At 30.8% G+C, this 25,658-nt stretch overlaps 1 protein-coding gene across 1 annotated transcript in view; it reads right to left on the reverse strand.

Annotated features, from left to right (window-relative positions):
* Positions 1-1,894: 1,894 nt before the first annotated feature.
* LOC129975065 (nose resistant to fluoxetine protein 6-like) overlaps positions 1,895-25,658 on the reverse strand; it is a 52,931-nt gene continuing 29,167 nt past the window's right edge. Inside the window, exons 12-14 of the mRNA XM_056087947.1 lie at positions 23,934-24,108; positions 22,457-22,599; positions 1,895-2,314 (exon numbers count right to left, since the gene is read on the reverse strand). Coding sequence (XP_055943922.1) covers positions 2,156-2,314; positions 22,457-22,599; positions 23,934-24,108 — 477 coding nt within the window. The 3' untranslated portion in view covers positions 1,895-2,155. The remainder of the gene's footprint in view (positions 2,315-22,456; positions 22,600-23,933; positions 24,109-25,658) is intronic.

Raw genomic sequence — 25,658 nt, forward strand, 5'->3', positions numbered from 1 at the left:
GCAAAACTCAGTTATAAAAATACTACAGTTTGAAAAATACTATAATTTTTAAAATTAAATATCCGACAGAAAGTAGTATTTAAGTCATTTTATGACTCAACTTGACCATCCTAAGATTAAAACTTTTCTTATTTATTAAGATAAAAATAAATCTTCTTTTTGTCATTTTTAATTTAAAAATTGTTGTTTTCTCTCTGAGCTCATCTTTATCTTTATTCTATTTCTGTCTTCGAATTTTTCAGCTACATTAAATTTTTATTTTTATGAATTTGGGAATTTGAAAATGTCAAATACAATAATTTCAAATTAATTTTATTTCAGTAAAGATTAGATGATGATAAGTACTTCAAATAGGTGCATGAAATCAATATTGCTTTAATTCTTTAATGATGTAAAGATTTAATGGCATAAAAAATTCTGCTTTTTTTGCTAATCAGTCTTCTCCAGAAATCTATCGGCATATAGTTTTTAATATATATGCCAATGTCGTATTCTTAATGCCTTACATTTTTGATATTCATCTCTGAAATCATTAGTTTTTTCTTTCACAGTTCCTCTATGTAAGAAATTATATTTTTCTTGATTATAGTAGTTTAGAATAAAGTGTTAAAATAAATATTCTTACCAGTCACTTGTACAAAAAATAACAGAAAAAAAAAAGATGTACTTACATTTTTCAGACAGCGAAACTTTTTTATAATAAGTATTGCATAGTAAAAGTATTTATGCATTAATAAAATAAGCAAAAGTAATTGCATTTCCAACGCAGCTAAATATAAAGAATAAAGGTTACTCATCAGTCTAAATCACCTGCAATACTTAATCAAATACTGAGAGAGGACTGAAATTTTGTTGATCAATTCTCAATAAAAAACATGTGTTTAACTTTTTATGTATCCTGCCAAAATAATATTGTTTTTTTTTTTATTTATTAAAGTATGTGCGCAACAAAAAATTCAGTAACTTTAAGGTACACCGCAGAGAAAAAGGAGGATGAAAAATAAAGCACAGTTAGTCATAAAAGGAGCATTAGCATATTAGTATGTCAGGAATTATCGGAGTGCATGATTGCACATATTAAAAATGCAAAGCGCCGGTGTCTTGGCATAGTGGTAGCTCGTCTTCCCCATGATCTGGGCTTCCCGGGTTCGGGCATGGTTGTTCTTCTTCTGTGTTCTATCTGTGAGATGTGTGAATGTGCCCCTTGTAAAAAGGGGTTGTGCAAGCGAATGTGACGCATGAAGTAGCTAAGTCGTACTCTTGGCCCCAGTTGGCGCTACTGAAAAAGCAAGGGAAACTCACTCGGCTTAAATCGCTGACAGATAACTGTCAGCGGGCTTGTAAAGTACAGTAAGTCACAACACGACAACAACTAAGCTGCTATGTAAAGTAAAATTGTGTCAAAAAAAGAATTTAATTCAGTAATCCTATTTCTTTGGTTGAACCTACGTATGCTTAACTAATGTGCTCATAATCTGGAACGAAACACATTCGCACAAGCGAAATAAACGCAATCTTAATCTGTTTGATAGATCTTTGTAACTAGTTTAATTATTTCGTACAGGCTTTCAGCAAAATTGGTTATAATAAACCATCTTCGAATTTGTATTTCGTTGCCGCATATGAATAATTTGAAGATCCCAATCATTATATTAAGATGTTCAGTGTCAGGTAGCCATATTGCAAATATACATATGCAATTAAGAAAGTTTCAATTTGCAATATAGTATCGAATCATCAATTTATGGACAAAGCAATTACATTATATTAATGCTTAAGGACAATTCATTTTATACTTCATTTTATTTCTTTTGTTATTCAAGATTACATAAATTATTATTAGAAGCGATGAAATAAGGAAGTGATTTTATAGCAAAAGAATTATAGAAATGAGTAAGATGAATAATTTTTTATTGAGTTACAAGTACATGAAACAAATAAATAGGAAAAACCATAATTGATGTCTTCAGTAAATTTCTTTAAAGCTAGAACAATTGAGAAAATAAAATCATTAAATAAATGTTAGTATCCAATTTTGAATAAAAATAATTAATAAAAAAAATTGTACATTCTGTAATGGAGTTTACGAATGTGAGTATCTTTTCATGAAAACAAATTATTTCAAGAAATTTTAAAGACATCAGAATGATTTTGATTATTTTTTTTTGTAGTCAGAAAATGTCACACTTGAGTTTTTTTCCTCATTTTTCTGACCAAGCCAATTCAAGAAGTTTAGCACTGGCATTTCAAAGAACAATGATGCTATGAAGGAAACTAAATATGTGCAGGCAGAGGTATACAAATACAGCGACATCTGAAAAATAAATGAAACATAATACAGTCGGTTCAAAAAGATGTTATAGTGCATTTGAAAAACTTTATTTTCTTATGAATATTTTTTAAAGATAACAATTGTAATTAAATTAACATAATTATAAGTAAATAATTGTTTATTTTTTTTTTATTTTTCATGAAACCACATCGTTCCGATCTTATAATAGCTGAATTTCTTCTTCTAAAGTTTGTTGTTACATTCGTGTAAAGAATACACTTTTCTTTTTGATAATTGAGTTCCAAAGTTTCATATTTATTGCATGTGCAAAGTTACACGACCAACTGTTTCTCTAGATTGTCGACTATTTAGGCTGTTAAACGATTAATATGGAATGTCATTTCTTTAAATAGTATAAATTTGATACAATTGGGAACTTGGATTTAACCCTTAACTGGGGAGGTGAAATTTTAGGACTTAACTGGAGAGGTGCGGTCACGAGACCGCATTTCATTTACACTCAAATTACATTTTCTAATGAATGTAATAGTATGAAAAACTGCCAATATATTTTATAGATATTTTTCTTGATATATAGATATGTTTTAGAAATTTTTCAAAATATATTATCATTGATAAAAGTAAATGCATTGGAACATACATTTTCTTCTTAAATTACATGTTACAATAAATAATATTCTTGAAAAAACATATTACTTTTTAAATCATATTTATTTTTACAGTATATGAAGGTATATAGAAGACAATATAATGTAAAATTTAACTGTTATATGAAAAATTAAAAAAAAATGACGATGGGTAAAATTGGCTTTTTTTTTTATCGGCTTGTGTGACTTTCATAGCAAGGTTTTCTAGGGCATTTTAAACATACAGTTTAAGAACTAGTATAAAAATCAATCTATAAATTATGTATATATATATCTACATTCGTATATAAATATATTTAAAAAAAATTTCAAAATACATTATCACTAGAAAAATTAATTATGTTTGAACATACATATCAAAATCAGTTGAATGCGAATTTTAATCGAAAGACTCTTCTGTACAATTATCCTTATCACTAAAATCACTTTCTGCTTTATTTAAAAGTTCTGGAGAACTGCTTCATAAAATGATCAGTAAAGTGGGTGATATTTCGGGGTCCAACTTTTAGCGCCATCTGCTAAGAATTGTTTATCACTGGGACACTAACAGGGAGATGCGGTCTTAGAGACCGCGCTCGAAAAAATAGCTGAATTATTTTAAAAAGCATCTATTGAAATCGGTTGAAAAAGTGCACGTGTATTGATGGTCATAAAATAGGAAGCTACAGGGTCAATCCATTGAATTGAGCTAAAAATAGAATTGGGGGTGACAGAAAATCCATCGCTAACGGTCTCACAGACCGCACGTCCCCAGTTAAGGGTAAATTGACTCAATAAAAAGAGAAAATAATACGAAACAAAAGCAAAACTAAAAATCCCATTTCAGAGAGTATTCAAAAAAGCAATTTTTTTATCTTATTTTTAATAATGCTGAAAGCTGGTAAATAAATGTTTTGAAGAAAGGATTTGAACTTCATTACAATACATTTATATTATTAGAATTTCATAGCAGTAATTTTAAACATTATAAATATATATGTATCTTTAACTTTAAAAAATATAAAAACTAAAGGGGAGAATCTTACTGAAAAGAAATTCATATCAATAAAGAAGTAATTTTCGGTAGTTTTTTTTTTAAATTTTAAGATAATACAAAAATTGTTTTTGTGAAATAAATAATTTTGGAAGTCAGGTAATCAATTTTCATATATATATATATATATATATATATATATATATATATATTGTCGGAAACAAGGACTTAACTGTAACCAGTTTTGACAGCAAAGAACTTTACCTTCTCGCCACCAGGGGCTTGTTTGACTTCCTCTCGTTTTGGCGGCAACCAACGAACGCGTTTTATTCTCTTCAAATTTGTAAATATATTCTTAATCATGTAACATATAATCAAGTAGCTATTAAATAATCTTCTTAAAGATTATTTAATAGTAATAATAAACTTCTAATAAATTTCATGATGTTGTTGATTGTGAATACATACGTACGTACTTTAAATTTGGAAGAGCGGAAATGTATACTGTCTAAAAAAGCTGCGTGTTTTATTTATGTAAAGCAATTTCATGTTGCCAAATTTTGTAGGTCAAAAATAGTTTGTACTCTCTACAGTAAAAAATATTTATCCATATTGTGCAATCAAGATAATTCTGTTCCGAAAAATAATACCCATTTTAATGAAAGTAAGGATGAGAATAATCTTTTAAATGAAAATTTCGCGTTGGCTAATAATTTATATTCCAGGGATGTTTATCTGCAGACTTTAATTGTTAGAGTCGAAAATAATGATTTAAATCTATGTTAGATCGATCATTGACCTCGGGAGCCAGAGGTCGTATGTCAGCAAATATGTAGCGGATGTAATGAAATTGAAGTGTCTTGGGGAACAAACGGTGACTCATGGACTTTTCGGAGGACTGAAAAGGAGGGAAAACCACAAGATGTATTCCATTAAATTGCTTAATACAGAAAATAATTTCTTTTGTAACGTAGAAGTAATGGATCAGAATAAAATTTGCACTTCTCTTCCCAAATTAGATCCTAAAAATATCGAAGAAGTAAAACAATTGGGTATATTTGTTAGTGATATTTGCTTAGATGAAAATCTTTGTTTGTATGAAAACGATCCCAAAGAGATTCACATATTATTACGGGCAGATACGGCAGCCAGATTATTTACAGGAGAAATTAAAAAACTTTCGCCTGATCTAATTGCGATGAACACCAAGTTAGGGTGGACAGCTATTGGAAGATCAGGAATTAATAAAAATGATAGTTCCAGCACGCTAATGTCGCTACTTGTGAACGACGTAAATATATCCGATCTTTGGAGGTTTGATACATTGAATATTAATGACCATGCGGAAACTCAAAGTAGAAAAGAACTAGAAGAAGCGGCTAAGGAACATTTTGAACGCAGTGTAATACGAGATAACGAGGGGCGCTACATTGTCAGTCTACCGTGGATAGATGATCATCCATCTCTTCCTGATGGCAGAAAGATAGCTGAACGAAGACTTAACAGTTGTATTAAAGCCTTAGAACGTGCCGAAAAGCTGGCAGATTATGATGATGTTTTTCAGGATTGGCAGAGTGAGGGTATTATTGAAGAAGTTGATCCTATGCAAGAAATCAAAGAAGGACAGTATTTCTTACTACACCATCCTGTCTTCAAAGAGAATTCAACGACCAAAGTTCGACCCGGTTTTGATGGTTCAGCTAAAGAAAAGAATACACTTTCTATTAATGACTGCCGCGAAAAGGGACCAAATCTTGTAGAACTCCTTCCATCTCTCATAAATCTCTTTCGAGTTGGAAAATATGGAGTGATATCTGACATCAAGAAGGCAATTTTGCAAATTGGATTACAAGAACGAGATAGACCATATCTCAGATTTTTATGGAAAAAGTAGAAGAAAAGACGGAAATATCAAGATCCTGCAGCACAAAAGAGTTGTGTTCGGAATCTCCTCCAGTCCTTTCCTTCTAGGAGCTACATTAGATCTTCATTTAAAAAACTCTCAAGGAAACAGCCCAGCAACTTATGAGGTCCTCCTACGTTGATAATTGTGTTTTCAACGTCAACAGAAAAGAAGAACTCGCTAGATTTATTTCGGAATCGCAAGAACTATTATCTACTGCCAAGTTTGAACTTCAAGGGTGGGAGCATTCTCCTATTGAAGACAAAACGGAAGAAAGGCAAGAAGACCAAAAGGTTCCAGTTCTTGGGATTCTGTGGAATTTGTCAGAGGATACTATATGTCTAGATTTGAAAAGTTTGATGAAAGAAGATAAAGGACCTAACACAAAAAGAAAAATCGTGTCAACCGTTCATTGAATCTTTGATCCGATAGGATTTTCTTGTCCAGTGACTCTAGAGCCCAAATCTTTGTTGCAGGAATGCTGAAAATTGGTGCTGTCCTGGGATGCTGAACTCCCTCTGCTGATAACTGAAAGATTCGAACGCTGGAAGATGAACTTACCGAAATTGAATGATCTTGAAATACCAAGATGTGTACGTGAGGACTTTGCAGAAGATTCCAAATTTTCCATCCATGTTTTTTGTGACGCAAGTCAGCGTGCCTACGCTACATGCATCTTCTTGAGAGTTGAATCTGCTGATAGCACGTCGTTCCAGTTAATACAAGCTAGAAATAGAGTTGCTCCTTTGAAAAAGATCTCTATTCAACGCCTAGAACTTTTGTCTTGCACTATTGGAGCTAGATTCACAAAAGCAACCATCTCCGAACTTGGACTTGAGAACATACCAATCTTCTACTGGTCTGACTCTATGAATTCTTTGTATTGGATCAAAATAAATGAGAATTGGGCCACGTTCGTTTACAACAGGTTATTGGAAATCCGTAAACTCACTAATCCTGAAGACTGGAGGCACATAAGTGGAGCATTAAACCCAGTTGACCTTCAATCACGAGATTGTGAAATCTCTTTGGTAGAAGGGTCCAAATTGGCTGACAATGCCTATTTCGACGTCGTAAACTCCGAAAAAAGAAAATCTATTGTGTCTGTCACTAACACCACGACAGAGCAATTAGAGTACTTTTCTAAGGTATCTTCTTTCCGAAAAATGACCAGAATCCCGGCTTGGATTTTTCGTTTTTATAAAAATTCTAAAACCCAGAAAAAAGAAAGAAAATGCGGTACTCTAGATTTTGAAGAAGTAGAGGCTGCTGAAAAGTTCATTTTAAAACAAGTTCAAAGTCAATGTTTTTTGGGGAACGAAAAACTGAACTTACAGACATTCCTGGATTCAGATGGTTTGTTAAGATTAAAGACCAAAATTTCTCAAAGAAGTGATCTACCGACATTTAGATTTCCAATTTTGGTGCCTTCAAAGCATGATGTTATCGGAAAACTTATTTTTGAAAAGCATGTTGAACTTAGTCATGCTGGGATACAGATTTTGATGTCGAGTTTAAGAGAGAATTATTAGATCTTAAAAAGATGAAAGACAATACGTCAAGTAATAAGGACTTGTGTAGTATGCCAACGTTTTTCATCTCGGCCATTAGAAGTAGCAAGTGCTCCACTACCCGAAGATCGCGTCAGAGGTGCTTATGTTTCTGAAGTAGTAGGAGTTGACTTGTGCGGACCGCTATATTTGAAAAGCAAAACCAAATGTTGGGCTGCACTTTTTACATGCGCAGTTTATCGTGCAGTCCACATCGAGCTGGTAACTAGTTTATCGATAGTTTTATTCTAGCTTTATGAAGGTTTATTTCTAGAAGAGGAAGACCAGCTACAATTTATTCAGATAATCAAACCAATTTAGTGGGTACTTCTAATAAGCTGAAATCTGTTGATTGAGGGAAAATACAAGAATATGCCTCAGTAAAGAAAATCCTATGGAAATTCAACCCCCCATCAGCCCCATGGTGGGGTGGATTTTGGGAAAGGCTTATAGATATGTTGAAATCTATCTTAAGAAAAGTTCTTAGAAAGGCCTCCTTACAGTTTGAAGAATTGTACACTGTACTATGTGATGCTGAGGGCATTATAAATTCAAGACCTTTGACATACTTAAATGAAGACAATGAGGACCTTGTAGCATTAACACCTACTATGTTTTTGCAAGATGTAAAGGAAATAGGAGTTCCAGATATAGATCAAATAGATGCTAAGAAAATGAATAAAAGATTCTTCTACAGGCAAAAAGTGTGTCAAGATCTCAGAAAACGTTTCAGAATCGAATATCTTGGACATCTTAGAGAATTATCAAAGATTCGTAATGAATATAAAACTAAAGAAGGAGACATTGTTCTCATCGGTGATAGTAACGTCAAGCGAATAAATTGGCCTTTGGGAAGAGTCATCAAATTATATCTTGGAAAAGACAAGAAAGTTCGTCTCGTGGAAGTCCAGACCAAATCTGGGCCTTTCCTATGTCCAATCCAGAGACTTTTTCCTCTTGAGATCAGCCAAAGTGAAAAATCTGCTATCCCATGTCTCCCAAAGAGTGATTCTCCATCCACAACGATGATTCCTGATGGTATATTTACCTCTAGTGACTCTCATGCTGTTCCAGATGTGAGACAACCAAGAATATCCCGTTATGGCCGGCTTTTAAAGCCCAATGTTCTCCTGGCCTCATTTGTTTGAGTTTCTAAAGTCCTTTACGAAACTCAAAGGTGTTAGTTTCGGAAACAAGGACTTAACTGTAACCAGTTTTGACTGTAAAGAACTTTCCCTTCTCGCCACCAGGGGCTTGTTTGACTTCCTCTCATTTTGGCGGCAACCAACGAACGCGTTTTATTCTCTTCTAATTTGTAAATATAATCTTAATCATGTCTAATTCTTAATCATGTAACATATAATCAAGCAGCTATTAAATAATCTTCTTAAAGATAAGTTCCCCGTATTAATGAGTCATAGTCACTGAACCTGTCACTAATTAGAAATTTGAGATTTTGAGCTGTAACCAGATGGAGACAACATCAGTTTGTAAGCAAAGAGATTCCAACGTAGCAATAAAGGTAAGCGATTTTACTTGCCTATAATTTAGAGATTGTTCGTTTTGGAATATATATATATATATATATATATATATATATATATATATATATATATATATATATATATATATATATATATATATATATATATATATAACCAATCTAAAGTAAGAAAAAGTTTGAAAACGAAACTAAAATGAAAACGAAACAAAAGTTTCGAAATAGCAACTAAAATTTATTACCTATTTAAGCTAAAACCAAAAAAGAACTTCATAGTATTTAGAGAGCGCAATTGCAGCTACTTCTAAAACACAGATGAATTGATACAAAAGTATTAGAATCAAGTTAATAGGAAAAACAAAAATCAAATAAAAATTAAACCAAAAAAATTATTAAAAAAATATAAAAAAAAGAATCCGGCCTGAAGACTTTTTCAAGGGTCACCCTCAGGCAGGGATTCAAAGAAAGGGATTTTTTCTGTAAGGACATACAGACATTGTCTAATAATGATTCCTCGTGACCCGAAAATCCCCTGAAATTATGCTCAAGAGATATACCATTTTAACAGAAAGGAAATACAAAATAACAAATTAGAAAAAAATAACCACAACAAAGTAAAAATACAATAACAAAAATAACAATAAAAACAGAAACTAGCATTAAAATTAAAATTAAAAACGAAAAGGCCAGGACATACCATCCAACAGTCAGAGAAACTATCGATTGTGATTCCCTGTTTTTAAAAAAATTAACGGTAAATTATGTAAACAGAAGTAGGCTCCCAGCGCCATCTATTGAGTGATCCAATATGCAAGGAAAGTTCTATTTTTATTTGAGCCAAAGGATTAATCCCAAACCATACCTTGTTTAATTAAGAAATTGACATTACAGTAATTTCTAGGAAATTCATTTTTAATTAAATTTTTAAGGAGGATGTTTGATGCTTCAATATCAGAATTTTTATTATTGCAAACCCTTTTGATCCTGTTAACTTGTGAGAAAATTAGATTTTTGAAAATTTTAGAGTTTAGATTGGAATGGTAGTTACATAGTTTTGTTATTTTAAAGCTGAAATCATCCCTTTTATCGTATATACCAACTATTGTTTTATCATTAGCAATTTCGATTTTTAAATCCAGAAAGGTTTCCAGATCTAATCTTTCGAATTAAACAAAAGATTAGATCTGGAAAACATTTATATTTGCAACCTGAAAACTTTATTTCCTTATGGTCTCAATAGTAAATTAAATGGGGAAGGTTATGCAGATTTAAACAATAATTGCATTTATAACAAATTTAACATATTTAAAAATGTTCTAAATAAAGATAACTTTTCTAAAAGATTTAAAAGAGGTAAAGGGAAAGGAGGCAATTTTCAAATTATATTTGAGGAATTTCAAAATTACTGTAATCTGGAACACAATAGTGAAAGCATTCGCAGAATTAGGAAATACATTTTTGGTCTTAGAAATAATAAAATGAAATGGTTTTTAAATAATAAATTCGGGGAATTAGAGTTTAAAATTTCGTACACTAAATGTATTATTCTAGATCTTATTAAATGTAAACTTAACATTGGAAAAAACGATTTACTTTTTAATAATAAAAATAATGTTTACAAAGAATACTGTGTGATTAAATTCTTGGATTTTTACTTCGAATATCTAAAATTACCCAAAATTATACATAATAATAATATATTTTTTCCTCTTGCAGATAAAACTACTGTATCAATAGCGTTTAGTTACACTTCAACTTTAAAGAAAAAAATTTGTAATTATAATTACTATAGCAAATATTTAGATAAAATAAATAAAACAGATTGTTACTGTAACAAAGAAAAATATAAAGATTTTATAGATATTGATAAAGGTCATATTATTACAGGTAATTTAAAAATTATTGAATCCAACTCTTTAAGAGATTTGATGGGAAGAGGAACAAAATTTAGATTAAGAGAAAAAATAAACCATAACAAAATTTTGATTTCTATTGGTAATGATTTGGATGTTTTTATTGCCAAATTATCTAGTAAATACCATTGGCCTGCGGAAGGTTTCGGGGAATGGAAAGTGAGAATTTTAAAGGAAATTAAAATAAAAATGAATACTGATTTTGACAGATTTAAAGAACGTGGGATTTATTTTAGTAAAACATTAAAAAACGAAATAAAAAATTTAAAAGAAAAATTTGTTATTACAGTAATAGATAAATCAGCAAATAATTTCTGTTTAATTTGTAAATATTATTATAAAGAACTTTTAATTAATGAATATAACTCTAATGCAACTTATATGTTAAAGAACACCGGGAAAAAGGAATTAGATAAAAGAATCCTAGCTTTCGCAAAAAAAACCAAAACTAAGACTTGCTCTCTTAACTATCCTTATTTATTCCCAACAGTTAAATTTCATAAAAATCCATTAAAATTCAGATTCGTAACCTGTAGCACTGGCAGTTATAATTATTATACGGGTAAACATTTCTTTAAATACTTAAAAATTATCCTGGACAAAATAAAAAATGAAGACAACTTTATTATTTCTAGAAACAAAGAAGTATTGGATTTTCTTAAAGATAACAACATTAATAAACTTAATACTTTTGATTTCGAAAATTTATACACTAATCTACATCATGAAAAATTAATAAAGGTCTGCACTTTTATATATGACGAATATTTAAATGAAAATATCATTCCTAAAAATAACTGGCTTGAGTTATGTAATTTTAATATTACTGAAAATTACGTGTTTAATGGTATTAATTTTTATAAACAAGTCAAGGGCATTCCAATGGGAACAGCTTTCTCAAGTGCTTTAGCTAATATTTTCCTGCATTACTATGAGAAAAAAATAATTAAATATAATTTAATAAACGGGTGGAGATATATTGATGACCTACTTTTGATTAACTTCGACAATACTAATATTATTACTAATTGCTATACAAAAGATTTAGTTCTAAAAGATACAAATAAAAATCAACTTGAGGCTACCTTTCTGGATTTAAAAATCGAAATTGCTAATGATAAAACAATAGTTGGTATATACGATAAAAGGGATGATTTCAGCTTTAAAATAACAAAACTATGTAACTACCATTCCAATCTAAACTCTAAAATTTTCAAAAATCTAATTTTCTCACAAGTTAACAGGATCAAAAGGGTTTGCAATAATAAAAATTCTGATATTGAAGCATCAAACATCCTCCTTAAAAATTTAATTAAAAATGAATTTCCTAGAAATTACTGTAATGTCAATTTCTTAATTAAACAAGGTATGGTTTGGGATTAATCCTTTGGCTCAAATAAAAATAGAACTTTCCTTGCATATTGGATCACTCAATAGATGGCGCTGGGAGCCTACTTCTGTTTACATAATTTACCGTTAATTTTTTTAAAAACAGGGAATCACAATCGATAGTTTCTCTGACTGTTGGATGGTATGTCCTGGCCTTTTCGTTTTTAATTTTAATTTTAATGCTAGTTTTTGTTTTTATTGTTATTTTTGTTATTGTATTTTTACTTTGTTGTGGTTATTTTTTTCTAATTTGTTATTTTGTATTTCCTTTCTGTTAAAATGGTATATCTCTTGAGCATAATTTCAGGGGATTTTCTGGTCACGAGGAATCATTATTAGACAATGTCTGTATGTCTCACAGAAAAAATCCCTTTCTTTGAATCCCTGCCTGAGGGTGACCCTTAAAAAAGTCTTCAGGCCGGATTCTTTTTTTTATATTTTTTTAATAATTTTTTTGGTTTAATTTTTACTTGATTTTTGTTTTTCCTATTAACTTGATTCTAATACTTTATATATATATATATATATATATATATATATATATATATATATATATATATATATATATATATATATATATATATATATATATATATATATATATATATATATATATATATATATATATATATATAAAACAAAACAAAAGTATTAAAATCAAGTTAAATGGAAAATCAAAAAAACCAAATAAAAATTGAACCAAAAAATATAAAAAAGAATCCTGCCTGAAGACTTTTTCAAGGGTCACCCTCAGGCAGGGATTCAAAGAAAGGGATTTTTTCTGTGAGGAAATGCAGACATAAGTCTAATAATGATTCCTCGTGACCCGAAAACCCCCTGAAATTAGGCCCAAGTGATATACCATTTTAATAGAAAGGAAATAGAAAACAATTCCTTCCCTAGTTTCGTTTTCAAACTATTTCTTACTATAGATTGGTTACTTATATATATATATATATATATATATATATATATACATGTTTAGTATGTGCATAATTCTTCTTCTTCAAAAAAATATTATAAGCGTTTTTAGCTATTGCATTATTGCTGCTCTAGTTGCCACTTGGGTCGAGCCTAGGGTATAGCGAGATTGATCCTCATCATGGGTGCGAACAAACGGAGAGGAGAATTAATGGCTATTGATAAAGTACGATTTTTAAATTTGCAGTATAAATAAGAGTTTTCTGTAACTGATTAAAAAGTACGGATAAATACAAAACACATCCGAGTTTTAAAATGGTATTAACTTCAAAATTGCATAATAAATAAAGTAATGCAAGAAAAAAAAATTAGTTTGCTCAAATATTAGGAAAGGGGCTGGTACGAATTTACCATAAGTTAAGCTGGTTCATTCAATTTTTTAATAAGTGGACTGTATTCTTTTAAAAATTAAACGACAATTCGAAAGCCAACTTTTTATTTCATCGAGGTGCAACGACCCCGCAACGAACTCCTCAGTACGAAACTGTTTTTCAAAACTGATCCCATGTCAGCAGGGTTATAATAATTTTATCGCTGAAGCCAAATCAGCGTAGGTTTGCTACATTTCTTACAAAAGGCGCCAACAAGGCGGTAACATTCCGCCCCGCGTTGCGTGTTTATGCAACACAAGTTACAATTCAAGATTCAAAGTTACAATCAAGAATATACAACACAATAATTTTTTTTTTCGAGTTCAAACAGGAAAATATATATAAAAAGACATAGAAATATAAATAAGTAGGAAGCATAAATGTACAATTAAATATGTAAAAATAGAAAATAAACATTTGAATATGTACAGAATAATATACAGTTTTTTTTATGTACAAATTAGAAAATCAAGTCTGAATGGGTAGGAGGCAAATTTTCGATATTGGTCTTTTAAAATGACCATTTTTAGTTTTGACAATTACAACACGAATTTTGCCGTCCTGTCCGGGAATAACTTGACTTATTCTTCCAAGACACCATTTAAAAGGTGGAAGGTTATCCTCCTTTAGTATAACCATATCATTTTCCTTAATATTATTTTTTGAAAATCGCCATTTTTTTCGGTCTTGCAAATGATTTAGATAGTCAATCGACCAGCGTTTCCAGATTTGTTCTACTATTTTTGTCAGTCTTTGCCAACGGGTTAATTTACTGTCTAGTTCATTTATTACTGAAGGCTCTGGGATAGAATTTATTGGCCTGCCTATTAAAAAATGGCCTGGAGTTAATGGTTCTAAATCCGAAGCATCGGAAGATAAAGGTGAGATAGGTCTTGAGTTTAGGATGGCTTCTATTTGAGTAATAACAGTTAAAAATTCCTCAAAAAATAATTTTGCATCAGCAACAGTTCTTTTTAGATGATGCTTGAAGGACTTAACTCCAGACTCTCAGAGTCCTCCGAAATTAGGGGCCCGAGGGGGAAGAAATTTCCAGGAGATATTTTCCATTGCCAAAAACGTTGATAAATTTTCATCAGGAAAATTAACAAGTGAAGCGAGTTTTTTCAATTCTTTGTTGGCTCCTATAAAGGTTTTACTATTATCACTAAATAAAGTTGAGCATTTCCCTCGACGTGAGAAGAATCTTTTCAAGCAAGCAATAAATGCTTGTGATGTCAAGTCAAAAACTATTTCAAGATGTATAGCCTTAGTAACTAGGCAAACGAAAATAGCTACATACACCTTATGTAGATTACCCTTTCTTTGATTTTTGTACCTTAGGAAAAATGGACCGCAAAAGTCTACACCTGTGTTAGAAAATACAGGATTGGGATTTACTCGCTCTGGAGGTAAATTCCCCATTAATTGGTCTAAAGGAGTAGGTTTGCACCTAAAACAAGTTATACAGTTACGCACAACCTTTCTTGCGATATTTTTGCCTCCAATGGGCCAAAATTCTTGCCGAACAAAATGTAATAATGATTGAGGTCCTGCGTGAAAGTTCTTTAAGTGATAATACTGGAAAATTAGAGTGGTAATTTTGTGCTTTTTAGGCAGTATTATCTGATGTTTATGATTATAACTAACATCTGCATGAACCAATCTACCACCTACTCTTAACAAATTGTCTGCATCTAAAAAAGCATTTAAATGACTTATAGGACCCTTCTTCAAAGTTACTCCGTTTTTTAGGGCCTTTATCTCTTTATCAAATTCACTTACCTGAATAATCTCCATTAATTTCCTTTTTGCTCTTTCCAATTCACTATTTGTGATTGGACCGGTAATTTTTGTTTTATTCTTAATATTGAATAAAAACCTGCAAATAAAACTAAATACACGAATTAATTTTACATAGTCATTACTTATGGCTAAAAAATCCTCAAGAAATGAAATATTATTTACAGAAGATAAACTAATGTTTGACTGTGATTTAAGTTCAGTCAGATATTGTTCATCTTAAATTGCAGACTCCTCAAGTTCAACACTAGAATAATTTTTAGAATCCAGTAAATAGTCAGGACCACGCCACCATAAGTCGTTGGTTAAGAGTTCATGAGGGTTCAAACCTCTAGATATTACATCAGCAGGATTCAGTTGGGAAGAAATATGTTTCCACTGGAAGTTTTCTGTGAGAGTTTGTATCTTTGATACTCGAGTAGCGACAAAAGTTTTTAGTTTATATGGAGGTGTCTTTATCCAGGCAAGTGCAATTGTTGAATCGGTGTAACAGATTGTTTCACTGATTAGCATCTGAAGAGAAGGACGAATTCTTTCTATCAACTGCGACAGAAGGAGACATGCTGACAACTCCAAACGAGGGATCGAAATTACTTTAATGGGAGCAACTCTTGATTTACTGGCAATAAGTTTATTGACAGCTGTGCCATCTTCCATAATAGATTTCATGTAAACTACCGCTCCGAAAGCAGCTTCAGAAGCATCAGCATAACCTACTATAACAGTTCTTTCATAAGATTCTGTCAAGATATGTCTAGGAACTTTGAGATTTTCAATTACTTTTAAAGATGTCACAAAATTCGACCATTCTGGCTGAATTGACTGAGGGAGAGTATCTTCCCAGTTCAATTGTTGGATCCATAATTTTTGCATAAAAATTTTGGCCTTTGTGATAACAGGACCAACGAGACCTAATGGATCATATAAACGAGCGATAACAGATAATACGTCTCTTTTAGTGTAGAAAGGCTTGATCTTTAAGTCTACCTTAAAGAGAAAATAATCTTCTTTTGGTTGCCAATTCAGACCCAAAGCTTTTACTGAAGAATGTCGATCAACGAGAAAATATTGTTGGTTAGTTTCCTCAGAGGTATTATTTATGAGTTCAGAGGAATTTGAAGTCCGTTTATGAAGCTCCGTGCCACAAGTTTGCAGCATTTGTATCAACTGCCTTTGTAATTCCTGGGCTGCTTTTAAAGTAGCAGCACCCGAGACGAAATCGTCCATATACACGTCTGTTAGTGTAACTTGCGAAGCTAACGGAAATTTTTTCGCTTCATCCAAAGCGAGTTGCTTCAAACAACGAATGGCCAAAAATGGAGCCGATTTTGTGCCGTAAGTGACAGTGTTAAGGCGATAAGTAGTTGGAAACTCATTCATATCATCTTTCCATAATATTTTTAGGAGATTTCTTTGCGATTCATCAATTAATATTTGACGGTACATCTTTTTAATATCTGCCGTAAATGCGTATTTATAAGTCCTAAATCTAGTCATTATTTCAAAAATATTTTCTTTCACTGCACCGGCAAGAAGCAAATCATTTAGACTTTGTCCCGATGTACTAGGGACACTGGCATTAAATACAACCCTTAATTTTGTGGTTGAGTTTTCAGGTTTATAAACTCCATGATGCGGCAAATAATACGATCCTTCACAAAGGTCATTATTCACTTTTTCCATATGACCCAAACTTTCATATTCTGCAATAAATTCCTTATATAAATTTTGCATCAGGGGATTCTTATGCAATCGCTTAACTGTTTGGTTAAGTCTAACGTTGGCTAAGGCTTTAGAATCACCTAAGAAACTTTCTTTCATCGGCATTTTAACTACGAATCGACCATCCTTATTTCTGGTGTGGGTTTCTTTAAAATGAGCCTCGCAAAACTCTTCTTCACTACTAAGAATAGTATTTTCTTCACTAATATTTTCCACTAACCAGAATTTTTCAATTACTTTTTCAATATTTTCATTTCGAGAAACTAAAGTACATAAATTAGTACATGGCTCCTGATTATTTGTATTTACATAGCCACCAGCGACATAACCAAATACAGTATTTTGAAATATTAATGAATTTAGAGATGAACGTATTTGTTCACCCTTAACAATTTCAAAGAAAGTTTCAGCACCCAAAAGGGCATCGATTTTGGAACTCCGTGTAAATTCCGGATCACCAAGCATAACCTGTGGAATTTCTAAATTCTCTAAATTAACATTTGTTGCCGGAACCATATCCGTAATTTTATCTATTACAAAAAAGGTTTGTGATAAAAAGAAAGATCCATTACAATTGGCTATATTTGCAACAGCCTCATATTCAATCGAAGTAGAAATTCCTCCCAATCCAGAAACCGATGTATTTATTTTTTGTTTTCGCAAATTCGCGCTGTCAGCAAACTGCTTTGTTACAAAATTTGCCTGTGAAGCACTATCTAGTATTACTCTAGCTCTCGAGAAGTGGCCATAAATATTCTGAATAGGTACTATTGCAGTTGGAAGTAGAACGCTTTTATTTTTTATGAGTAAGCAGGCAGAGGAAGTATGCTGTGAATCGGCCAAGGTCACATCTGTGGGGGATAAATCAGCCCTCGGCTCCGAAGGAATTGCTTCGGAATGAGTAACATTTTCTCCCCCGATCGAAGGTTTGTTATGTCTGTGCAAGAGATAATTGTGATTACCATTGCAGATGTTACACAAATACTTAGATTGGCGACAAAAAGCTAATTTGTGCCCTGGTTTTAAGCACAACACACAGAGGGAGAGTTTTTTAACCATATTAAAACGTTCCACAGCATTTAAATCAAGAAAACCTTTGCATTTATAGATAGGATGATTTGCTGGTAGACGACAAACAGGACACTTTGATGAAGTGTCATTTACCTTTGTTACTAAAGTACGTGGTTTAAAACTTTGGGAAATAAATTTCGATTTTGGTGGTTGAACGATATTACTTTGCAAATTTTCTAAAATTTGACATCTTTTTTCAATAAATTTTATGAAGGTTTCCCAATCAGTTAGCTCATTTGACGTCAAAGTCATTTCAAATTGTTTACGCGATTCTTTATCCAATTTCTGCATAACAATATTAATCAACATAGCTTCACTTAGTTTATCCAAATCTAAATCCAATAATTTTAAAGCTCTTAAATGTTTATGTAATTGATCAACGAATGATCTTAAATCTTTAGCACTTTCATTGTGCAACTTTTCAATCGAAAATATTTCATTAATGTGAGTATTAACAATAAGTCTTTTATTATCAAATCTATCTTCCAAAGCTTTCAATAAGGAATGAAATGTATCGTCATTCGATATCATTCGAGCCGCACTTCCAACTAAGCATGATTGTAAATAATAAAGCTTTTGCGACTCTGAAAGTTGTTTGTTAGAAGAAATTAACGAATCAAATTGAGCTTTAAAAATGTTCCATTCCTCAAAATTACCCGAAAATTTTGGTAATGGGATTTCTGGCAGCTTGATATTAACATCATTAGATTTATTAATTTTTGCATTCCCATTTTCATGCATGCAATTATTAAAAAGTTTTTTCAAGCTTACCTCCAATTTTAGGAGATCCGAGTCGATATCCTCGAAGCTATTTTCAATTTCCACTAAATCTTCATCTCTTTTCACAACTTTGTAGTAGTCTTGTCTTAAAAGTTCAAACTGTTGATTTAATTTACGCACTTTATCCAACTTGACTTCAATTTCTTCTATTTCAACATCCTCAAACTGCTGATCCTTTATTGACGTTAATAGTCTAGTTATTTGCGCCTTGATTCCACCACGAGTTCTATTTAACGAAGTAATGTCTTTCTCCATTATTATTTACTATTCAAATCGAAATTTAATTAAAATTCAAACTCCGCGAGCGGACCAAATTTTATGGTACGAATTTACCATAAGTTAAGCTGGTTCATTCAATTTTTTAATAAGTGGACTGTATTCTTTTAAAAATTAAACGACAATTCGAAAGCCAACTTTTTATTTCATCGAGGTGCAACGACCCCGCAACGAACTCCTCAGTACGAAACTGTTTTTCAAAACTGATCCCATGTCAGCAGGGTTACAATAATTTTATCGCTGAAGCCAAATCAGCGTAGGTTTGCTACATTTCTTACAAAAGGCGCCAACAAGGTAGTAACAGAGGCATTGTGATATTTTCCATGCAAATAGAAAATAATTTCAAATGTAACAGAAAGATGGCGTTCACATGTCATATTGTGAAGTTTTATGGAAATCAAGTAATCACAAATGGACAATGAAACAGATCACAATAGCAAATCATTGTTATTTATTTTAAAGTAAATTATTTTTAACAGAATCATCGACATAAAAGAATTAGGCGATGAGGCCTGCCACTACGCTTATTACAGCTGGGTTTAGCAGGATTTCACTAATGCCATAGACGGTTAGCGCAGTTTAGCCAAGGATGGCTCTTTCGACAGAAAATCAAATCAACCAACCAAGTACAGCCATAGACAGTTCGTCGAATGGCGTTTTTCACAATAAAATTGCTGAGGAATACCGATACGAAAGAGACTTTAAATATCCTCACGAACGAAAAATCTAATAGGATGAAGTCTGGCAAGGACCACTTCAGTTTACAACCTCAATTTATCACTCTGTCTTCATTGAAAATACTCAATAAGTATATCATGACTTGACATGAAGTGTGGAACGGTATACCCAGAACGAATATTTTGCATTTTGGCTTCACATTACATGGAAAAGGTACTTCATCTTGCCACATGATGTTCAGCAACTATTGTGGTTTCAGATTCCGTTCATGCCAGCATCCATGTGAGAGGAGTTAAATAAAAGAAGAAGCAATTTTAGACTGTTTTTTACCTAACTCATTGGCGCAGTTTTTTAACCATACGTTATAAGAGATGTTATTCTGTGGATGTCAATGAGCATGTATAGGATAGAATATTCTTATTTCTCGAAAAAAGCATTTATTCTCGTAGTTTTTGATAAATTTCTTTAAAAAACATTATAAAAAGTTTATATTTGTACGAAGAGAATCAGTATGAAATTTTCTGAGTAGAAGAATCATTTTCTTTTGTAACTTGAGACTAATATGTTTAGGGTCTTTAAAGATCTAGGTCTTAAAAGATCATGTTTTATTAATTAACCTTATTTATCAAAACGTTGATTCAGCATCAGCTTTCCTGTTTAAAATTTTTGGGTTCAAGATAACCCCAATCACAGTAAAGACACATCACGAAAATCATAATAGAATTTGAAATAACAAAATCGTCGCCTATTCAGTATGGAAGGTTATATAGAAGAGTAATCTTTTCAACAATTAATCGAGTATGATCATTGCTTTTATGGCAGCTACTACATCTTGTCGAAAACAAATCACTTTTTATCCTAAGGTTTTACAAGACAGTACTCTTCTTGGGAACATATTCATAACTATTTTTTTTATCCCGAGAGTATGTTTCCCTTCTTTTAATACATCATTCAGTACGTCTCATTCTTTTCTGATGAACAATTAAAGTTGTGAGTAGCTGTGAACAGAAACATTCTACGATTATTTTTCTGTAACCCCTCCCGAGTGGTAAAGAATAAAATGGAAAAAAAGAACAAAATAATAATACTCAGCTCTGAGGAATTACAAGTAACTTTTGACTTTAGAATAACGAATGCATTTGGTAAGAAAGAAGCCTGTCTCAGTAAAATAACAGGGTTATACAAATACGACCGCGATTTACCAAAGAGTTCGTCTGATATCCTATGGTGCTTCCTTTTTCAGCCTTTTCAAAAGAGATACGTAAGAAAAATGTCTTTGCTCCTGTTGTTATTCTTTTGATCTATATATGCTACTTTTTAGTAAGGACCATTTATATCTATAACATCCAATTAGGATGTGAAATCAAAGACATTTAGTCATTATATAAATATCTATCAGTCAGAAAACGGAAGCCATAGTTATCGAAAACATTATAAAGAAGCAGAGACGTGAAAAAATAAACTTTGCAAATAAATTTCAAGAAACGACTTGGGAAAGGACATGTAAGGTTTCTCAATTTTTAATTTTTTCTTTATTTTTTAAGCAAATGGATTACATAATTTTCTAGAATATAATGAAAAAAGAAGAGATTGCTGGATCATTAAATCTGACATTTTTTAGTAAACTCTTCGCTTTTGGTTTTCACAAATAATCGAATCGCCAATCATTAATCATAAAAGGATTGCAGGAGTTTCATTAAAATAAACACATTGCACAAACGAAGCAGATTTCATTCTCTGTTAAGTATTATGTTATAAGAGGTTTTGTTTTTCTCGGGTAATTGCATAAATATAAATGACGCCCATATATCTATCTGCATACAAAAGACTTCGTCGCATAGAAATAGTGCCAATCCAAAGTATTTTTATGTTGTTAGAAGATTAAAGATCAGACTATTTTAATAAGGAATTAATAAGATTTGATTTGACTCTCAGTACCATGAACTATTTTTTAAAAATATATTCAGTGTATAAAAAAAAAGTTAAAAACTAAACTATAACAAATCACATCTTTCGGATTACTAAAATTCTCTAACGTCATTTACTAAAATTTATCAAAATCATTGACTTAATATTTTAAACGTAATAAGATATGTTTCTCTTAATACTTTTATTACTTTATTTATAAAGGGATTCTAAAATGACTTATCCCCTCACATTTCTTACTATGTGAAAATCAAACGGACTATAGTCATACTTTGTATTAATAAAAGGAATATGCTAACACATTCTTAAGAGCTAGGAATCTCAAGTTGATTAATCCGACTTGCGCAAAGGCAGAGAAAAATCTGATTGAACGGACAGCTACAAAACAGCATTGACCAGAACTGAGATTTTCTAAGGGTCAACACCGGCAACAGTACTACCCCTTCAGTGGGAGGTATATTCTATCATCGGCCAAGTGAGACAACCCCACATCATTTCTGTACCTACTCGGGTGACGAGAATTGCCATACTGGAATCTTCCCATCTTCATATCTGAGGTACTCCCGCTGGGCATGGTAGCAAGGTATATAAAATTTTGTAATATGACTTAATCTAATATATTATTAATATTGAAGTTTGAATGTATGGACTACACGATGCCAAACGATAATATTGTACTAACCAGTGTTATGAGACTGAAATCCATGATACTATCAGCTTGAAGAAGTATTTTCATCAGAATGATCATATGAGTCAGATTTGAGCAGTAAGATAATCGGCTGAGAGGAAGAAAGGCTTTCCAAGACAGAAAATTATTCAGAAGCTCTGTGAATAAACAAAAACAAGAAAAAGTTGGAACATTTTAAAGACATGCTTTACACATCATTAGAAATCGTGCTGAATATTGCAAAAATATGTTTTACTCGACTGAATTCTTGAGTTGAGAATGGCAGATTTAACATTAATAAATGTTTACATCAACACATATCTTATCAGATAAAGATTCATCTACAGGATGAAATTTCGAGTTTCATAATAGTATAAAAAAATTGATTTAATCCTTTTTGTGCAAACAGAATCTTTTTGTTTGTATTCATTTACTTGTCATTTATTTTTAAAGTTTAATGAATTTCTAAACTATCCTCACTTTTTTGAACAAAAACATTATTAGAAACTAGTGACTTTATTTAAAATGAATTATTAGAATGAGTAAATGAAGTGTCTAATTTTGTGACGATTTTTTCAATTGCACTGTGATGCGTAGAAATACTGTGCCATCAATTTGCCTGTGATGAAACCACTCTCAGCATTTTACATACCATCCTTTTCAATTATCACTGATGATAATCGTTACCTAAGCACATCAGATTATATTCTAAAGCACAGTTTTATTCATTAGGGAGAAATTCCAATTTGCTGTCGCTTAAATATATTGTTAAGTCAAGAATGAATCAAATATGACCTACGGAATTCTTTTACGGTAGTAATTTTATTGGTTTCTTATAAAATTTGTCATTTTTCATGTAATTCAATCATAAATTAATTTTGTCTTCAATTAATATTCTTCAAAATATCAAAAAATAGGAATACTAATATTTGAACTGAAAATGCTTAAAATTCTTCATCTGTAAATTGCTTTTTTTATGCTATAAAAAATAATACCATAAAAAATTTCAAAACTGAATTTCAAACAAAAAAAATGCAATGAAAGGTAAAAAATTACAACTATATTATATTGAATATCATTTTAATTTACGCAAATATGCAAATTCCAAATAAAGATCTTTAATTAGAAAAACTCTAATAGAATGTAATAATAATGTAAAAGTTAATGATCTGAAAAGAACAAATTATATATCTTTTATTTAGCTTATATAAAATAAAAGATTTCAATATATTTTTTTAAATATGGAATATCTGATAATTCAATGCATATCTTGTTCCATCCTTGTAAGTGTTAAAATATTATCTTTTTTAAAGATTAAAATTTTTTCGAAAAAAAATTAGAATCCTTGAAGACGATAGCTGCAAGAAACTTGATTTAATCTGTCGAATTTTAGTGCAAGCTTTCACATTTATTAGTAATCAATCAGTAAAGTAGGAAGTTTTAATTAATAAGAATTGTAAACAAATTCATGAGTTAAAATGGCATCACTAACCTGCTTGACCAGTGAAGCAGACATAAATAATCCAAACCACGCCGCAAGAGAATAACAAAAATTTTGTACCATTATAAACAGCTGTTTCCCAAAGTACCTCTTCCTTTTTATAAAGTGAGAAAAAACAGATCCACATAAAACTAGCTGTAGTAGCACATCCACAGCATAAAACCGTCTACAAATAAAAAGATTTCGTCACAGAAAATTCACAGAAAATATTATGATTGTTTTAATTTAAAAATTCAAATCCCATGTTGAAAAAGTATAACATGGCTTATATATAAATAAAATATTTAAAATTATGAAAAGCATTCTTGTAAAACATACATAATTTTTTTTATTTATTAAAATTAAAGAACAGTATATGAAAATATAATTGATATCATTGAAAAGATAATGTTTTAATCACGAAGTTATGTAAAATTGTGTCGAGCAATAAAACGTTCAACGATTCTCAGGAAAAAGTTAGCAGTTTGGTTTTAAATTTAAAAATTCTTCTTCATTAAACGCCTAATAACCACAAAGTATTTATATGCTAAAAATAGTATTTGTAGATCCAACGGTCTATCGTGTATCGCGTTTAGAATTATTTTTGAACTATAGGTGTCGCATCACGTATCTCGACTTTTGATTGTAGACAAAATCCTGCATTTTATATGGTACCAATTTAATTGTTCCAAACATTCTCAGCCGAGACAAACCTGGAATAATTGTGATGATATGTCATTGTTTTTAAAAAATTATATATTCTGAAAATATTGAAAAAACGCTTTAACAGCACGATTTTGAATTAGAATTTAAAACTAAACCTTCTTTTTTGAGCGCCTAATGCCCACAAAATAACTATGTGCCAAGTATTATATACGTAGGTCGAGTAGTCTGTCTTGTATCACGTTTAGAATTATTTCTGCTCAGTTGATGTCATGTCACGTATGTCGATATTTCTAATAAATTGCTTTCTTTTCTTTAATACCTTTAAATTACGCTTTTGTATCTGGCACTAACTTTATAATTTCGAGCAAACCTGGAATACTCGTGATGATATGTAATAATATATTTTGAACAGTTGGATACAAAATTAATATTTGTGGCATTTATAACAATCTCAAAATGAAGTACTTTGAGCAAGTAAATATTATTGCTATACTTTCCTATTTCCCTTGAAAAATAAATTTTCATCCATATAAATACCAACCTCTGGAATATCTTTTTCTAAACTTTCTGAAGTAATTGTATGTTTTTTGAATTACATTTTCTGCATTGATGCAAATAATTAATTCTAGTTTCATTTTTTATGTAAAATGTCAACATTTTTGCTAAACTCATAAAAATAATTTGGCATCGGCGTGCAAATTTTAATAAGTGAATATTAAATTTTCCCTTTTATGCTATCATTTTTTGAAAAAATTATAATTTGCCCCCAAAAAATCTCAGTAACATTTTCTATAACTTTTTCTTCTTAATACGAAAAGTGTCTTAATTATTTTTTATATAAGCTTTTCGTTTTAATGCAAAATAATTTTTAATTATCTTTCCTATAAATTTTTCTTTTTAATTTAATAAATTCGCGTTCATTTTTAAAGTTTTTTTTTTAATATTTTCAATCGTTTATTCTTTCAAACTTGTCATCTGCAAAAAATTTGAATTCATTGTCTTTTGATAGAAAGGCATAAAACGCTAAAATTTTGTAATAAAATATTTTTTAAAATTATTATTGACTTAATT

This window comes from Argiope bruennichi, chromosome 7, assembly GCF_947563725.1.
Source record: "Argiope bruennichi chromosome 7, qqArgBrue1.1, whole genome shotgun sequence".
NCBI classification, from domain to species: Eukaryota; Metazoa; Arthropoda; class Arachnida; order Araneae; family Araneidae; genus Argiope; species Argiope bruennichi.